Source organism: Gymnogyps californianus, chromosome 2 (assembly GCF_018139145.2).
Source record: "Gymnogyps californianus isolate 813 chromosome 2, ASM1813914v2, whole genome shotgun sequence".
Classification (NCBI taxonomy): Eukaryota; Metazoa; Chordata; class Aves; order Accipitriformes; family Cathartidae; genus Gymnogyps; species Gymnogyps californianus.
Window position 1 is genome coordinate 67,298,599 of NC_059472.1, and position 19,220 is coordinate 67,317,818.

Genomic DNA, 19,220 nt, shown 5'->3' on the forward strand with positions numbered 1-19,220 from the left:
CTGCATTTATGGTGGTTCTTTTGTAGATGTTATCTTTTCTTAGAACACTTCTTCATAACATCATATAATTCTTTTTAAATTCAACTTTGTAGTTAAAAACTTATCATCCATAGCATTATTAAAGCTGTAATGACAAGTGAATTAAACGTATGGTAAAACTTTATGTTTATCTGCATGTATTCCAATGCACAGTTCCTTTGATTTTGCATTTGTAAACTTACTGGGTGGTTTTACAAATGGATGCTACCATTTCCTTGAGTAGTCACTTATTTATGCTAACGATCATAGAAGTTGTACAAACAGGCGAGTTTATCTTTGCACAAGTAGTGGCCTTTGCACATATTAACTCATTTCTAAACCTATATCCCGTTATAAGGAAGACGTGCACACCCCCAATTATTAGCGAGAAAAAAGTTCTGAAACTCTTCTCAGAGTAAACACATCTGAACACCAGTTTGGGTCTGTTAGTATTTGCTCCATTGGTGTTAGTGCCCGAATCCTGCAAACTCAAACCTCTTAACTGCTTTTTATTCTGCATTTTGCATCAGTTTAGGTTAAAAAAAGTAGAAGACACACGGGCCATTTCTGGGAGTAGATTCACCTGAAATGGTTGAAGTCATTTTTGTGTGTTACCACCATTGCTGTCTACCCTGTAATTGAAGGGTGATTGCTGCTGCTCTTTTAATAGACAGACAACTATTGGCAGAAAACGTGTTTGGCTTTTTTCACTAGCACAAATTCAAAGCAAAAGAAATTGCTGTTGGATGTTATGAAAGAAGGACTTGCAGTGAATGCTTTGTCAATCGATTTTTTCCTCCTTGTAAACACTTTCAATTTTTGCATAAACACTTCAATTTCTTTTCAGCTGGTGTCTAAGAAAGTAGTTCATCCTTTCCTATAACCAGTTTTACTCTGCAGTTAGCAATTGCAGGGCTCTTTCCGTGAAGAAATTTGATATTCACACTCCCACCCACAACCAAGCAGAAAGTGCCAGATTTGTTCTTGGAAAACAGAGAAGACAGGGACAGGGTCCCGTTCTCCCACTGAGCCGGGAGCAGCACTTGTTTCACATGCAGTGCCGGCAAGATTATCTTACCAAGTGAAACCACCTGTTCAAAAAATATACACCAGGCCTCCATGCAGTGCAGCTGTACATCAACCGATTTCATTGAGAATTTTGTTTCCGAGAAGGGTGAAGGATTGGGCTTCGAGATCATTGCTCTTGGAAATTACGAAAAAGATAAGGGGGACTTCAAGCATGAAAAGGCTGTGCTGTTGTATAGAAATTGAGGTTGTAACCCATAGTGTTCTCCCCATCGCCTACCTGTATGAGGGGATATGGAGTAAATTAACTTTGATCTCTTGGTACCTGTAAAATTCAAGTCAGTAACATTGATAATAACTTAAAATGAAGAGCGTACATTGAAATACTTTGCACACCTGAAGAACTCACTACTTGCTATGAAAACAAATCATCCTCTGAACAATTGAAGTTAGAAGTAAACATTAAAAGTACATGTTTGATAGACGTTATATGTGGTGCTACATGATAAGCTCCATGGAAACTGCATCACTTCCTTTCTTTGTCAAGTAAAATGAGAAAATTAAATGCTATATAAAGAAAATCTACAGGCAATTATGTTATAGCACTTGGTGTTCTGCTGTAAAAAAATGCAAAGAAATAGCTTCTTTGAACTTTGACATTTTCATTTCAATAACTAAACCCTGTTTGTCAGTTTAGGAAAACGTCAAATCTTGCAGAACAGAATGCAGGCCATATTACAGAAGAACCAGACAAATCATACAGTGTTTCACTGAAGATAGCTACAGTTTTATAGGGAACCGGAAGAAGAACATACAGTCGCCTGGTTCCAGAAAAGACTTCCTATAACTAGTAAAAAAACCAACCAACCAACCCTCCAATCTATCCTATAAGCAAAACCTCTTTTTCTTTTTGCATGTAATTACAGTACAGCAGAGATGTACAATTTACTGTTGAAAGAAATGTCTTCCTCTCCCTGTCTCCCTCTCTTGCCCTATCCTGCCCTTCCATTCAGTGGAGTTGCTGCTTCCAATCTGACAACATTAATTTGATTTGAAATGTCATTGACACAGTATAACATCGACCTTTCCCAACCAGTGTTCCCTAGTTACTATTGCTAAAGCTGTTTCGCTTCAAAGGTGATGTACACCAGACTAAATGAAAGAACTGGCAGGCAGAGTATTTGAAATCAAACTAATTATATTTAAATTGTAGATTAACAATTAGCTGGGAGTCCTCAAACAAAGTATATAGATAACCAAGTTATGCTCTGCTGTAAAATGAATCTGAGATGTTAAACACAATCACACAGCTTTTGGCAATATTGTACAAGTTTCACACAGATAGTAATGGCTAACATTGCTTTAGATAAGTGCTTTGAAGGCAACTCCGTTTAAGAATGAAGAGAGCAATGCAGTCCTGCACCCGATGTCAGCATAGCGGCCGTGTTTACAAACATATCTGATGTCAGGGCACTGGCTCCTCTAACAGCATTCCATACTCCAAAGGGTGTCTGTCTCATAATCCCTGAGGCTGTGGCTGGTCGATAACGATGATGATGGGAAACAAAGTATTGGGTTATGGATTGGCCCTGTACTTCAGTGGCTTTGTAGAATGGATTTTAATGGCAGTCAAGCTCAGAAAAAGCACAGAGAATGGAAAACAAAACAATTCCCTTGTCTGGTCAGTTATGTTCATGAGCCCTATGATCCTCTGGATAGAGTAACAATTCTTTAAAAGATCTCGAGGAAACTTCAGTTACAATATTCTAAATTTTTCTCTATTTATCCAGAACCCATGCATTAATCTTACTCCTCTTTTACTGCTTCATACCCTTGCCTTTCTCACAATCGCCTTTCCATAACGTGAATACGATACCTCATTCTCTTTTCCTCCTGCTATTCCATATTTACTGTGTCTTCTGCTTTTTTATTCTTACTCCATAAGTGCAGAAAATGCATTGCTTACGTACATCAAACCTTCCTCTTCCAGAACTCCACAAATAATCTTTAGTCATTTCAGGAGCTTCTCCTTTCCACTGAGAAGAAACACAATTTACTCAAACCCCTATCATTCCTGCCACATTTTGTCACACCCTGAATAAAGCAGGAATTTCCTCCTTCCACTGTTCCAGTGAGGGCTCTTACATGAAAAGATTTGTATTGCTGAATGGACATTTTTCATAGTTCTTCCTCTTGCTAATATGAAGTAATAGCTTTGTTATTGTTTTCTGATTAGAGGAGTTGGTATAATGGAAAATGTTTTTATACTGTTGTACGTACAACCAAAGAGAGTGATTAGGCTGTAAAGTGACTGCTAAATCCCTCTTGAAAATACAGTAGATTTCCATCTCCCTTTGACATGCGAGTTCCATTTGGGTTAAGGATAGCTATGGGGACACTGCAAGACAGAGGGGGAGCCCCTTCATTCAGTTTGCAAGGCTTGGCTTTTGTCAGGAAGACAACACTACAGACACCCGTGTAAATGATAGAACAACACCAACACATGTTTTGTGATATAACACAAATTCACACATTTTTCTGAAGCTGAGTGAATACATACTGTGTTATCTCTTGTTCAGTAAGGATAGTATGCTGTGTTTGCTAATTGATTCCTTATGCTGATTGCTTTAAGTCTAGCAAAGGGACATCATCACCTCCTCCTCCTCCTCCTTCTTTTCCTTCCTGCTTAAGAACGACTTCTGGGATTGTCACTCCTTTTTCAGTTGACTGGGAAGCACCTTTTGTTGCACTATTCTTGTCTTTCTTTACCTTAGTGATCACTTCTGTGTAAGAGATTTCTTCAGTGAAGGGCTCTGCTGCTGCGAGCTCCGAGGCGATGTGCACACCGGCTTCCTGGATCCCCTCCTGGCCTTCGGCTCCGGTTCGTTCTTTATTTTTTTTATGGATCTTGAACGTCTCCTTCGATGGGGCAGCTTGTGAAATGGTTTTCTTGATCCTTATCCCAGATTGTTTCAGTCTCTCTCCTGACTGCCTGATCCTCTCTCTCCTCTCAGGGGTTACTATTCTAGTTCGAAGCCTGTTTACCCTCTTGCCAAAATTTTGTCTTGTCTTTTGGATATTTTCCCTTGAAAATGCCTTTTTGATATCATCTATGCGCCTCATGCCCGATTTCTTGAACTGGGTTGCTTTGCTTTCTTCGATATAATATTCTTCATCAGAAGACAGATCATCAGGTGGGAAGAAATCATCCTCTAGAGTTTCACCTGCTGTCCTCTCTTTGATAACAGAGAGAGATGAAGGACACTCGGTTTCCTCCTGTGAATGAAAGCAGAGAGTCATCTTCCAGCATGTGTGTTTTAAAAGGATGGTGATTCCAGCATTTTGTTTGTTGGCTTGTAGTTAATGCTTACTGAAATACAATATTGTAACAAAGTAAGGTAGGCTTGTACCATCGTATATGATCTGTACAGAATAAAAACGGCAGAAGAAACCTTTGCCAAGTTCTGTAAAGACATCATGCCTAATTAAAGATTTCTTTTCAGTGTGGTTCTACCTGAAACTAATGAATGCATGGTCCTATATGTACTGGCCTGTAATGGTTTTCAGAGCAGATTTGTCTAGCTCTCTTTTTTTTTTTTTTGAAGCTTATCTGCTTCTCTGAGATTGGACCTAGATCTATTATTTCTCACCAATAAAAGTAGACATCCTGCAGACAGAAGAGGCTCTTGTGCTTGTGTCAGCTGTACGCTCTCCAAATGAGTGCCTCAATGATACCAGTAGCTTCTGTCCTTTACCGTCACCAAGACAATTGCACATTTTTGACTAATTGGGACTTAGCAAACATTTTTGTTGCTGCCGAGAAGGGGATGAACCCTGACATATTAATTTACGTTTGCTGGCTCCACAAGGGGACAAAATCAGTAAAGGAATGAGATGTTATTCAGTAAATCCAGTTCCATGCAATTCCCTCAGCACCTGCACCATTGCTGAGGTGCACTTGACTTGTTCCATCTGGAAACACATGAATGACCCCGAGCAAGCACCTCTGTCTCCTGTGGTGAGTTTGGTGGCCTGTATGAGCATGCAGTATTACATATTTATATTATACATATGATATGTATTAGCTGCATGCTTGGAAGCGGTGACTATCCTAGATATCTTAGCCCTAGGAATTTATGCAGCGTCTCCAAAGAAAGACTGCTAGAGGCTCAAAGCTGGAAGACACAGAAGATTTCCAAAAGCTGTCCACAGTAAACAAATAATTTACCAAGAATCACTTAGTGGTTAAGGATATGCGAAAAAAGGAAAAAAGCTTGTGGTAAGGGAAGGATTTCTCAGAACAGGGAGAATCTCCTAAGAGAGTTGATCCCCTGATCTGAAGACTGCTGTCTGCATGGACATTACAAATGTGTGGCTCAGTGTCAGTGAGTCACTTCTATTTAGAAGTACTAGTGTATGCGGAGTAGAAAACTCATAACTTGTAGGAGGTGTATGAGATGGACAACGCCAGCCCCTTCTTCCCTACTAGGTGTTTACGTGCGTGTGCTCTTCTCCCAGGAGGAGCAGCCCTTTGGGGTGCAGACAGGTACGACAGCTATATAAAACTTCTCTAAGCTGTTTCCCATTAGTACTAACTACTTCAGCTGATTTCTCAGGTGTGACAGTGTCTGGGCTCTACCCTTAGTAGTATTATCTTAATGCAGACAATAGGAGGGATATTAGAAGTTGTGAACCTGTGAAGAATGGGTCAGGCTTATTGAATATTTTGCTGTGAACTGATTTCTGGCCAAAAAGACGTCTGTCATTTTTCACAGTGACTCATTAGGAGCAAGTCATGTTTAATGTTATTTTACAGAGTACTAGCAATACGTAAAATAAAATACATTAAGCTATTTGGCAGATAAAGCCCACTTAAGAGTCTGTCATCATGCCTTGGCTTCATTAAAAACCCTCTAGTAAAACAGTTGTTAATGCTTAGAAAAAATAGGGACAAATTATGTTGCATTGATTACAGCAGAATGTTATTCAACTCATCTGTCAAAATCAGCAGGAACAAAACTACAATGCTTTGCTAATAATCATCTTCATTAACATGTGCAAATTAACATTAATTATATAAAGACTTCTATATATAAACATAATCCCTTCTTTTCTGAAAATGAACTAAAACACAGCTGGATAATAATTCCTCAAAGTTTGTAAATTATAGCCCACTCCTCCTGCTGAAATGGTAACAAAAATGTTTCCAGAATGACTATTCTGAAATTTCAGTACATACAGAAATGAATACAATATGGTGAATGGGGCATGCTGTTCACATGAAGATTACTTTTTAAAAAGAGAGAAGGCAGAGAGACTATTTTCTCTGCAATATTTAAGCTGTCTTCCTTTGGAAGAAGAACAAATTTTTCTGTACTTTTTTGTCAATTGTTTGCCAGATTTTTATTGTATTTAGCTTTATAGTCTACTAGCTAAAGAAGAGAGCGCTTTAACTTTCATACACATGTTAGAATTAAGACTTATGAACAATAACATGTGAGATGAAGGCCCTGTAGACGAGAGACAGAAACTAGAGCTGCAGGCCCTGAGGAACATTTTTCATTCTGCTACAGACTCTGAGAATGATCTTTGCCAAATCTCGGATTTTTTCCTTTTCCTTGGTTTCTGCACGCATCTTGCAGAATCAAATGTAGCAAGGCTAAAAATTAGTGTGAGTTTCTATCTCCTCTCAAGATTTCTGGATGGAAGATGTTACCAAAGTGGAAAGTATTAGTGAAACTGGCTAGCGTGTTAGGGCGGTTTCATAATAAAAATACAGTGATTTAGGCTCAGTAGGAGAGCTTTCTCATCTGCTTGCTTTCTCTCTCCTGCCCCTCCCCATTTCTTCCTAACACTTGGTATCAGTGGGGTAGAGAGAAGAGAGGGGCTCATCCTTCCTAAAGCAGGAATGATAAGTTTTAGCACCAGGTGGGAAATAGATGGAGTCAAAGCATATAGCTACCAGCTCATTTACAGACTCACTAAAAGCAAAGACCAAACACCTACTGATTTCAGTCGCACAGCACAAAGCCCTAAACTGGGTGACAGCTTTCTTCTTGGCGTGAAAGCAGATGGGACTGGAAATAGCAGGACTGGGCAGCCCGATCTTAGGGGAGGGTGAGAAGGAGTTGAGCGCTCGATGATGCCACTTGGAAGCTTTTAGTTAAAAATCTGCTTAAGCATTTTGCTAGGAAGGACTCGTATCTGCCACCACCACCTCATGGGGGGTAAGGGAGGATCTTTAAGCTAAATTTGTAAGTGCTCAAATAAAATGAGGACAGGAGATTATTGCACAGTAAAAGATGAAACCAAACAGTCAGGTGTTTTTAACCTGATTTCTTGAGGAAAGAGGAATGCAGTCATATGGTCTGTCTAGTGGTTAATACAAAGGAACTGTACTCTGCTTGCCCTGCCTACTGGCAAAAACCAAAGACGTGCACATGCCAGAACCAGAAACCAAGAAACAAATCTGTGGAAGCTGATCAGTCTCCTTCCCTTTCATCACTCCTCCTAGATGGAGCACCTGGAGAGGGTGCACCCTGCAGAGGGTGCTCACACTGCTCTAGTGTGCTGGTTGGCCATAACCTCCTGGAAAGTTAGTCCACCACTCAACACACTGAAAATAGACCTGGACCTTTCAAAACAAAACAATGTTTTTCCTCCTCCTCCAAGAAAAAAGTCAGGAAATCAGTCATGTAAGTGGTTGATTTGGAAGTTGTCTTGTTTTTGTACAAAAAGTGTAGCATATATGGTTACATTATGCAGCTCCCTCCTCCTCACCCTTACACGGCCTCTCCACTAACACATAAACATTTGGGCATTTTCCACCAATTTGAAAATGGAGCGGAGCTCAGACACAAAGAAATTAGCTCTCTGCTGAGGAGCCAGCTGTGTTGTGAGTCATGCTGTCTGTCCTCCCAGCTGATGCCTGTCCTGAGCAAACACACCATGGCTCAGGTACTTTGCTTGTAGATCTGGACCCGACGTTTTTGGCAGGTGACGTGGTTGCTGAGAAGAGGGTGTGTGTGTTATGAATGGGTGTAGGAGGGGAGAGGGCACAAGGGAGTCAGATTAGTCAGTGTGTTGTTGAAACTGGAAATATTTTGGAAAAATGCATGTGTGTGGAAGGAAATGAGGTCTGGAAGGAGAAAGGCTTCAGATTCCGTGGTAGCAGAGGAAGGACTGAAGGAATTGTTCGCAATGGTAAGGGGAAAGCATGGAGACCTTTGCAGTTCAGCTGGGCAGGGAGAGAAATACAGAGGCCACAAAGCTGTAAGGTTAGTTAGATCCACCGCTTAAGAAACAACTTTAACAAAACTTAAAGTTATAACGTTGTAACAGAACAACTGTACAATTCAGGAGTGGCTGGTGATGCCCCTGGCACAGTAAGTTTGCTAAGAAAGCATTTTAAACCTGAACGTCGCCTTTTCCTAGTTTTTGAGTATTCAAAAATATATATTTTGAATACTATTCCTATATTTTTTAGTGTAACTTCTCAAATATGCCCAGCCAAAGGAGTCTGAGTTTTTAAGGGCCTGGCTGAATACAAAGTAAACACATGAGTAAACCTCAGCTTTGGTGAAGAAGGCCAGCATGGCATTGATTTGCACGGATGGCTCCGGGGACAGTGAATATTGAAACCCAGATGTTTCTAGCACTGGGTTCCCAAGAAAGTCTAACTCCATCATTGCCATTTTTGCCCTCTGCTCCCATTTCAGTTTAATTCACAATTAGAAAATTTTCAAAGGGACGTAGTCTGTGTCCTTCACACACTCCTTTCGCTCTGCAAACTTTTCATCAGCTGCCAAAATTCTGGCTGCTCGGCACCCACGTGTGAGGGCACTGACCAGTTTGCAGGCACTGCTGGTGTCTCCTGATCTCAAGGAAGGGATCACAGCAGTAGCATTTTTGTCCCATAGGATATAACAAGGCATTTATGAAGGAAGGCTAACGCACCTGCTTCTTAAACTACGCAAAGCACAAGGTGCTGACTCTTTTTCACCTCACAGAAACCTTAAAAACAGTAGATAAATAATCTTAAATGTGGCAATGCCCCTAATCAATGTTATGAGACTCTCGAGGTGGCGATGCTCAGATAACTGAAAACTGCAGGGGAAAAGAGACTCTCTCAAAATGTGCCTACTTGATAACCCTGCCTGCACAGTCAGGCTCTTCTCATCTGTGGGCAGGGAAAGGAGGGAAACGGCAGAGCAAACTGTTTAGCGATGTCTCAGGTATTTTGCTGCAGTGGTGTCCTGGCAAGGATCAGGTGGGCTCTAATAGCACCTTTCGCTGAACTAAGGAGCAAATAAGCCAAGGGGGCTGCTGGAGGAGGAATGTCATGCCTTCAGCAAGGTCAGTGAGGCTAGGCAAAGGAAAAAGGGTTATTAAAAAATTGCCTCACAAACTTGTTAGCTAAATCTCCGCTCACTGTAAGCACAGATGGGATCAATAATTAATAGCAGCAGTAGTAGTATTTTCATTAAGAAAAAGCGTGTTGCTAATTTAGAGTTCACTGGATCCACTAGACAAAGCAGTGACATAGTGTCACTGTATAACAATACTTAGGCTTTAAGAACATTAACACCTTTAATGATAATTTCAGTAATAATTTTATTACAATGCCATTTAAGAATAAAAAATAATGGGATATGAGGGCATTTTAATGGATGTGGCAGTTCAAGAGCTTTACTCCCCTTGTCCGTTCATGGGTGTTGGCACATGTATTCTGGGTTTGTATTTCAAAGCCCAGACTGGACTTCTAGAGTTGGCAAGAAAAAAAAAAAAGATAATACATTGTCTTATGTGTAAATATATGCTAGAAATGCTATAAACCAGTTTTGCATTCTCTTTTCAAATAGCTTCAAAGTGTATCTCTAACAAGCTTTAATAAAGGCAACTTATCAGCTATCAACTATTATCTAATTTAAATTAAAACTTTAGCAGAACAAAACTTTTTAAAATGCAAAAAACAATAGCAGAGAAAAACAGAATGACCAAATAAATAATTACATTATATATATATAAAATCATATATTATATATATAAAATTATATATTGTGTATATATATAAAATCAAGACTCAAAATGCTCCTGAAGAAACTGCTCACAGCATAAGTAGGGAGGAGAGGCAGATGAAACTCCGTAACTTGGAGTCATTGTGTTGCACAGGGAAAAGGTCACAGCAAATGATCTTTCAGCCTTGGGATGTGTGACAGGGAAGGTGCAGGTGATGATTAACATAAGCACAGATGGGACTGGTGATCACCTGACAATTCTGAAGCAGAGCACAAAGCAGCAAAATGGTCGAAGGCCACCCAGCGCCTGGTCTAGCGCTGCTGCCGTGTCTATGACAACTGGTGATGCAAATGACTGGCAGCGTACGGGCAGGAAACACAATGTTTAAAAAAAATCCTAGAAATTTGCATGTTAAATGAATGATTTGTTATTCAAACTGGCAGCTGAGGTAAATCACTAAAACATCTCCTTGAAATTGCTCTCTAAATCAATACGAAACCACTGATGAATAACCAATTACAAATCATTCAGTACTTTTACTCATATTCTAACAGGTAAGAGTGAAGCTTTATAAATCTCAAGCGATCCCTTCATTTTTTCTGCAAATATGCCATTTCAAAATCTCTGCCATCAGGCCAAAAAGCTGTGCAGATGAGAGAGAAATAGGGTTATTTTAAAAGGGCACCTAAGGGATTTTATCCAGTAAAGTAGATGATAGAGAATAAACACTTCAGCACGTAAGACTTTATGGCCAAGTGCTGTTGCTTGTTTTTAGAATTATTTTTACATAACAAAAAAGCAGCCTGGCCAGAACAGTCAACCGCCCTCATTTCTCTTTTGTGAAGCCTAATATGCATCCCTTTTCTTTAAATTCTGACAGAAATTCATTAATTTAAACAGGAGCATACAATGACTATAAAAAACCCCAGCTCCTTCTCTCATTATCTGACTGCAGCAAGCTACAGACAACGAGCAAGCGGTACCCAGTTATATCACATCACTCGGAGAAACCCTTGGCTCCAGGCCACCACATGCTGCATAGAAAGGACTACTGCAGCTCCAGGGGAAAATTAAAGCCTCACAGTTACTTTGCTTTGCTATTGTTTTATGGAGCTAGCCTAGCCTAGGGAATAGCTCTGCAGGTCAGTCCGCAAGTTTGCAATCAAACCGGTGAAATTTCTCACTTCCAATTTATCTGTAGATACCAACCCTTTGTCAGTGGAGGAGAAAGTGCGATCACAGTGTGATAAGACAAAAAAATATGTTTGGGAATGTTTTGATTTATTCGTTCATTCCAAGGTGACTGCTCTTTCAAGCTAGCTAGAACAGAGGAATGCTCTCAAGTACAAGTGAAACCCAGCCGGTCATCAGGAGCTGCTGAACTCATCTGCCCAAGCAACCATGTGTCCATATGACCTTGCTTCTAGACACCTTTTCAACTAAATGGAGAGAACAATAGTTTCTACAAAGTAGAAACTGTATCCAGAAGTAGATGTCTACAACAGGTTGGGTGAATCAGGCTCCATACATTTCTCTCTGCTCGCTTGAAGGAATTCTACAGGCCAAATGTACAAATGTCTGCATTACTGATGTCTAATGCCTGGCAAGATGAATCCCATCCCAAATTCTGAACGTGTTGTTAATGACTTCAAATATTCCTCACATCTGTGCCTGCACTGTTTTGATCAACTTTATTCCTGTACTAAAGGAATAGTTGCAAGGTTCAGCTATCTTCAGTAGTGCTGAGAATATAAATCCCAACTGCATGTCCCCCATCAAGTCCATTCCTGAATCTGGGCCTCAGGCGTGAAGTGTGTCGCTGAAGACACGTGTGTGCCCACAGTGGCCAGCCACAGCTCCTGTTGATAAGTCGCTCCAGGCAGCCTCTAGGACCATGGGGGAGAGGCATGACACAGGAGGCTCATGGCGTAGCTACGTTCTTCTGTTGCCTTGCAGGCCAACCAGAAGCAAAGCCCTGAACAACTGCATCCAGTGCAAATGTAAATTAAGATCAGTTGTTTCCACCACTCAATGTTAATAGGTGGAGGAAAATCAATGGCAGCCCTGAGAAGATGACAGCCTGTCCCCTGTGAGGATCACGACAAAGGAGCAGGTCTGGGGACTCCCGTTGCACTGGATCAAATGGTTCAGAGTCAAGTTTATAATCTGCTATGAACACAGTCCTGTGAATTATGCAACTTATTTCAATTTAGGAACACAGAAATGGCCCAACAGCTGCTTTTAATTTTTTTTTTAATTTCCCTTTCTCCTCTTTCCTTGTGAACATGTCACTAGAAATACAGTTTTTCTTTAGCTGGTTGAAAGCCGTTGATTTTTTTCTAAAAATCACGAGTAATTTATGATCATCTTGGCTGCCTGAAGTACTTCAGCGCTGGCTCTGCCACTCCGCCAGCGGTTGGCTGCACAGCACGGGGCCACCTCAGCGCTTTGAACTGAAGGACCGGGCTTGACACTGCAGACAAAGGACTCTTGCTACACTCTCTGACAAAACTGTTGGGTTTCTTTTCTTCTCTGTAATCTCAGCGAAGGCAATTACTTGTCCCAGCTGTAAAAATATTTATAAGGTTTATGCCACAAGACTCCAACAAAGGCCCTGTGTCATTGGGCTGCTGAGGCCTCTGTGTCTGAGGCCAGTGCTCTACTGTCACAGGTAGTCAACCTACACCACCTTTTTTTCCATTAAATTTTCAGACTCCGCTTTAACAGCAATTTAGATTTTCTTCTCCCCCCATGGGTTCTAGGAGACGGCTTTGTCCAGACCCTTATGTCTCCAGGACTAAGAATCCATTTCTGGTTTCTGACCTGAGATGACTCATGGACAGTTTACACCCATTTCATCTTTTTGCCCATGTCCTTTACTGGACTCCTCATCCGTGCCCCAAAGTATGTATAAATGACTGCCACAACCTCTCTTAGCCTCTTGTCTTGCTGGACTAAACCAAGCTAGGACCTCCTGGTCTCCTCTCATGTACCAGGGCTTCCCATTCCTCTGATCGGCCTGGTAGCTGTTTTCCAAACCTGTTCAGTTTGAACACAGCTTATGTCAACAGGGGTGATCAGAGCTGTATGTGGTAGTCCAGGCGGGCTCTGAACTGTTTTGGGCAAGGGCACTGGGTGTCTCTGTCACTTCTGGAAATATCTTGCCTGAAGCCTTTCATGCCCACATTTAACTTTTTTTAAGAGCCACAACATCAAGTGGGCTCTCAGTCATCTTGTGAGCAATTAACACACCATTTTCTGTCCTTCCCAAACCATGGGGCCTCAGAAGACAAACTAACAACAAGGGCTTCTGCTAAAAGTACAGGAATTGACACTGTGTACACTTAAATTAGCATTACTCCAGCTCTAAAGAGAATTTGGTTTCTTGCCTATATTTCTTTCTCTGGACTGACAGCTCCTCATTTTGTGCATATTTTATCAGTATCCACACCTTTTCTGTGCCACGATCTTTAATGAAAATATTACACAGTTGACAAAGACGGTCTTAGAAGCAAACACTTTTAGAAACCCATCACAAGCCTCACTTCCCATTTCAACACAATCCACTGTCATCTGTTGTTTTTCCAGATTATCTGTTAAGAGGTAAGATATCAGGTACATAAATATGAGAAAGGATAAGACCTCTCATGTTTCTGCGAAACAGAAAAATGATCAAATATGAGTTACCTAGTGCAATCTGCTCTTGGTGAGCTATTTAACTCCATGGTACTAATGATTTTGTTCTGCAGACCCCCTTCTGAGCCTGCCACTCTTATGCCCAAATGGTATTAGATGAATGGCAATGGTTCAGATCGTTTCCTTTGTCTTTTTCTAAATAGAAGTGTTATATTTATATTTGCTGCCTATCATGTCATGCTTACTCTCACAGGTTTTTCTCAGAATAGCTGTAATTAAAACTCCGTGCCGATGGACGGCGAGTTCGTGAGCCTGGTCTTTCAGCATCCTCATCTCTTGAGCTCGTGATACCCTGACGTTTACTGCCACTTCGGATGGAAGTGCTTCCACTTCAGATTTTCAGATTATTGTCCCCATCTCGATCTCACCATTTTTACTGTCCAAGCCATTATGCTGCAGAAGGACAGAGGCCAGGAAAAGCCACTTATATTTTAATTTATTTATGCGTAATATGAGCGGCATATGCAAGGCTGCTTCTGCTAGCCTCTCCCTGTGAGTGCTGTGGAGCAATCGCAGGGCAAACAAATCGGTTGTAACATGGCTGTGTAGGCCAGTCAAGCCATAACCTTACTTGGTTTCTGACATATCCACTGTGACTGTCCACTAATTTTAAATGTCAGACAGCAGTGAGTGAAACAAATGCGTGCGTCCCTTCATAGGAAGTTGTTACTCATTTATGGTGCTTACGTAAAGTTATAATAGAAAAGAGCCCAGTAACTGTAACATGGATTTCCTGGTGCCCGAATGCTCACATTCAAAGAGGGACTTGCAGAACATGCAGAAAAGCAAATGAAAAAAGTTCTTTCAGGATTAAAAAAAATATATATATCCCCTTTAATTTCTGAATAATTTAGCCAGAATAAGTTAAATTGTTAGATGCTCTTTGACTGCAGAGAAATGATAGCTCTCACAGCTGGTTATTCAGACTAACCTGAACAGAAGCAAACAGTGACCTGCACAACCTATAATGTACTTTGCATTCCCTACTATAGCCTTAGGGCACATAGCACTCCAGAGTCAAAGACCTCACTAGAAACTCTGAAGTAACCTGGCATTTTTAATCATGCAATCAGCCTGGGGAGGAGAGCTGCCTGCTACCAAATCTTTTCCTCAACCACATGGCCTTTTAAAAATGAATGCTCTCAGTTTCCCTAATCATTATGCTCATGGATGATCACTTCGTCTCTTTTTAATGCGAGGATATTGCCAACTCTTTTCATCATGGCTGAGGTCTCTTGGGACAATCTCCTCCAGCCAACGATCCTTTTCAACCTGCCTACTCCTTCTATCAATGATAAGATCAAAGCTATCCACTTGAAAGAAAACCTTTAGGATTTAATTGGTGTTTCCCTTTTCTTCATACGCCAATGTTCTGGCAAAAGTTAAAACTAAAGCCCATGTGCGCTCACCCACATAGGCATTCAACACTGGCTACACACAGGTCATTGGCTCCATCACAATGTCCGCAATGCTTCATCAGAAAAAAATCTCACTACAGATGAGCTGTCACTCACAACCACCAAGTAAACAACTTGGTTATACCCATTTGTAAAACATAGTGAAAAGGGAGTACACTGATTCTGTAGCTATTAACAGACTCCCACTCATTGTAGCCAAGCTTCAGTCATTCAGGTCTTGGCACACCAGCAGTATGCCTACCCTGGTGTAAATCAACAGTGTGAAAATCACTGCACTTGCATGAAAGAGACTTTCACAAGTGTACCTGTGCCTTAAAGCTTCAGCACACTCTTGGCTACCTAGCATGTTCCAGTTTTTGTGGAGCAATGCAGTTATAATCCTCCAGAAAAGTGTTAAATGTCGGATCCTAGAGGGATCAGCATATCTGCTCCTCCTCCGTGCAAGACGGAAAAGGTTCTTCAATCTATCTTACAAAAGGCTGGCTGTTCCAACTACCGTAGGAAGAGGAAGCTAGAAAGACAGCAGTCAAAAATGCTGTTTCCCTTCCTGAAAAGTACCGCCTAAGAATTAAACGTACAGAACAGGATGCAGGTCATTCTTGTCTGGCAAAACCAGCAGAGAGTTCAGAAACTCCTACTGAAGGTGATTCTTACAGAAAGTATGCATCGTGAGAGCCACCTTTTGTATGAAATATCTGAAAATAGCAACAGCTGTTCTTTATAGCTGTGTGTAAATCCATTTTCATCATATTTTACTATATTTTTAAATAAGCAACAACTCGTGTTGCTAGGAGAAAAATATACATTATGTAACGAATACTGTTTTAAGAACAAATATTTTCAAAGCATTGATTCTGCTGCAATGATTATGGTAAAGGCCCATCAATGAAATAGCATTATGCCATTAACCAGGGGAGTCAGAGATATTTATTACCTTTAGCTAGGAAATGATTTGCAAAGAAGAAGCGAAGGTGCCCGTTTTCTATTCCGTCATGATGGTGCAGCTTGCAATAATTGGAATAATAGGCCAAATTGTGCCCGTGCTTTCTCCTGAACATCCATAGTAAGTCACTCAACCAGAAAATCTGGGAGACACAGTTTGGCTGTGTATGGTACTAACATAACATTAAAGAGGTAACATTTCTTACCTTCAGCTTTTACTCTTTTTTTTTTTTTTTTAGCTACTTTTTCCCAGTAGTAGAAAATGAAGCAGTTAGTTAGTTGAGAAAGCTAGATTATGCAGAAGAATTTGTCAGCTGTATACAGTGGGGAATATACTCAGTGAAACACACGGCTCCATTCATTGCAAGTAATGTTATTTATGTACAAACAGATGCAAGACCAGGGTGTAAGGCTGGGCGATGGGGGCGCATTGTGTTACTCACGAGGGCTGGTATTTTCAAGAATGCCTAATGATGAATACGACTCATTTGAAAGAAGCTTTGGGGACTCACTGGTATGAAGGAGAAACTATGCTTCTGGCAAAAGATTAAACACTCTTACTTTCTATTGACTTGGGGAACTGGGAAGTTTCAGCAAATGGCAGGATCAGGCCATTAAGCAAATGGGTTTCACAGCACTCGCTAGCAAGTGACAGACCCCATGAACTGCCTGCACCATCTACTTGTATGAATGTAGGCGAGACCACACCATTTCATGAAACTTCTGTTCAAACACAATAATTTATAAGAACAATGAACATCCTACAATGAAGCCAATGAACAAAAATGTATGATTTGCTTGCCCAATATGATTGGAAGAACAGTGCTGGGTTAAACCATTTCCAAAGTAGAGCATGCAAGGTACTATTTGCTGTCATGAAGGGTTTGTGGGTCTGAGCTTTAGTTTGTGCATCTACTGCTGTAGACTGAGACAATGAAAAAAGTCCCAATTTGTCAGCAGTACAAAAGCCTGGGCAATGCTGCAAGGTAAATCAACCATGTGTTTTGAAATTAGTGTTAGAAGAAAGTCTGTGTTCCAGGGAGCCTGCAAACACTTTTGCTATTTGGACTTCTACCTAATATGGTGGAAAAAAATACCAGGGATGAATGTCAGGCATGGTTTGTATGACAAGATTTACAGGGCCTGCCTCATATTACCTTTCGGAGAGGCAACAAATAGTCCTCGCTGATCTGCAGTTAATCTTACACGACTGGCTCAGAAACCTACCAACACTAATAATAGACCGTGTGTGCTGCCGTCAGTAGGTCCATGCTAAAAGGCACTGAGGAGCACAACTCAATGTTAAAGAAAGAATAAAATAACTCTCATGTTGGATAGACTGCATCTTTTGTTTCATTAACCGATGCCTACCAGCGGCTACCAAGGAAGTGGCACAATGACAGCGCTACAAGAAATTAGGCTCGTGGTTACCTGATAGATTACGACTCGGAATTTGTTTTTCCTCAGCATCTCCTCTTGTTTGGCTTCCACCTTCCGCACGCTGGTGCTCTGCCTCTCCACGCGTGCCCGCACCTCCTTCACGGTGGAGCTGACTTTGCGGGTTTTCTCCAGCAACTTGTTCACCGTGTAGCCTGTATTGCCGTGAGCCTGGGCAAGCTTTAAAATGTCAATCTGTATGGTCTTGATGGCGTTTTCCATCTCCCTGTGCCTCTCCTCTATCCTTTTCTGGCTCGCCTGCACACTGTCCACGATGTTGGCCACTTTGTCCAGGACCGTCACAATCGTGTAAGCTGCATCTTGTTCTTCTTCCTCCTCGGTGACGCTGGAGAGACGATTTTGGTGGGTTTTGTCAGCCTCCGGGGTGATTTCACGGCGATCCATTTTGCCTGCCTTCGGCCGGGTCGGCGGGAGGCGAAGTTTCGGTGATCCTGCCAGAACGATTCTGGCGCTGCTGCAAGGAGCCTGGGCGACAGCTGGCTCCGGTGATGCTCAAAGTAGGGCGTGAAACGCCACTCCTGGAACTTGGTCAAATACTTCTGACTACAAAATATCCACACATGATTGTTCGGATACTTTCAGCAACACGAAACCCCTAAAATTAGGAAGCAATGTCTGGAAAGGAACATACGTTTAAAGGGTCACGCTTCTGTACTGATGAAGTTATTAGTGTTAATCCAGGAAAGTTAAGTAACTTACTAATTAAGCAGGAAAGCAAACTTGCATATTTTTAACGATCTACTTTTGTTTTTGTGTTACTGGAGTGCTTTCCTCCGAGGGAATTCAAAGAGCGGTCAGGAAAATTAACACGGTTGTTTTTTCCAGCAAAACAACTTCAGGTCTTCAGCTTGCTGCGATTACCACATGGGGTAACAAATAAACACACTAAACCAGAGGCAATATAGTGAAAACGTTGTATTGTGACATGCTTTTCCAGTTCAAAATGTTGAAAGCATTTTTTTTTTTTTATTGAACAAATTATTAAATCCTACATGCAAAATTTTGAAAGCCTAAACTACATGTTAAAACAGCTGAACACATCCTATTCACACTTTATCTGGGGATCTTTCAAACAACAACTAACAGTCTATTAATATAACTATGACCAGCAGACTAATTTGGATGGACTTCTTTAGCTCTTGAAAATACTCTATACAAGAGCACTAGTAATTCATTCACTTTTATTATTTTTTTTATTTTAATCACAAACACTATACAATCTGTATTGTAGGTGTTAAAACATGTATTTTCCTTAAAAAAGTTTAAGAAGTATTAAAACAGCTTTAACAGTGATCAAGTAGGCTTTATTCCAATTATTTGTGTTCAATTATTCAACACCAATTTTTATAATACCTAAATCTACTAAGACCTACTTCTTTTGGACCTGTGCCATCTGCTCTACCAGGTAACTTCCCAAATTATGAAATTTATAATTTTCCTCTTTAAAAATAAATTGTTGGAATTATTTATGAAGATGGCAGTGCTTAGACCCAGCCCACACGTTTTATAAATATGTTACAACTACACACAGCACACAGCTTCACAGTTCATGCGATAGGCAGTGTCTAAAAAATCAGTTACTAACTTCCAAAAACATTTAAATATCTACGGTATTTAAACACAGTGTTTTCTAGTTTCTCATAA

The 19,220-nt window shown here is 40.8% G+C and overlaps 1 protein-coding gene across 1 annotated transcript; it reads right to left on the reverse strand.

The window, feature by feature from the left end:
* Positions 1-3,627: 3,627 nt before the first annotated feature.
* On the reverse strand, positions 3,628-17,960 carry CAVIN4 (caveolae associated protein 4). The gene is made up of 2 exons (XM_050892659.1): positions 17,550-17,960; positions 3,628-4,320 (listed from the first exon to the last, which is right to left on the reverse strand). The coding sequence occupies exons 1-2, from the start codon at positions 17,958-17,960 to the stop codon at positions 3,658-3,660; spliced, it is 1,074 nt and encodes a 357-aa protein (XP_050748616.1). The 3' UTR covers positions 3,628-3,657.
* Between the last annotated feature and the right edge of the window lie 1,260 nt (positions 17,961-19,220).

Bases quoted from the DNA above. Each gene is read 5' to 3' on its own strand.
- CAVIN4 (XM_050892659.1), bottom strand. From the start codon at position 17,960: ATGGATCGCCGTGAAATCACCCCGGAGGCTGACAAAACCCACCAAAAT. The intron at 4,321-17,549 runs GTAACCACGAGC...TTTCATTCACAG, and splicing joins TCCGAGTCGTAATCTATCAG to GAGGAAACCGAGTGTCCTTC.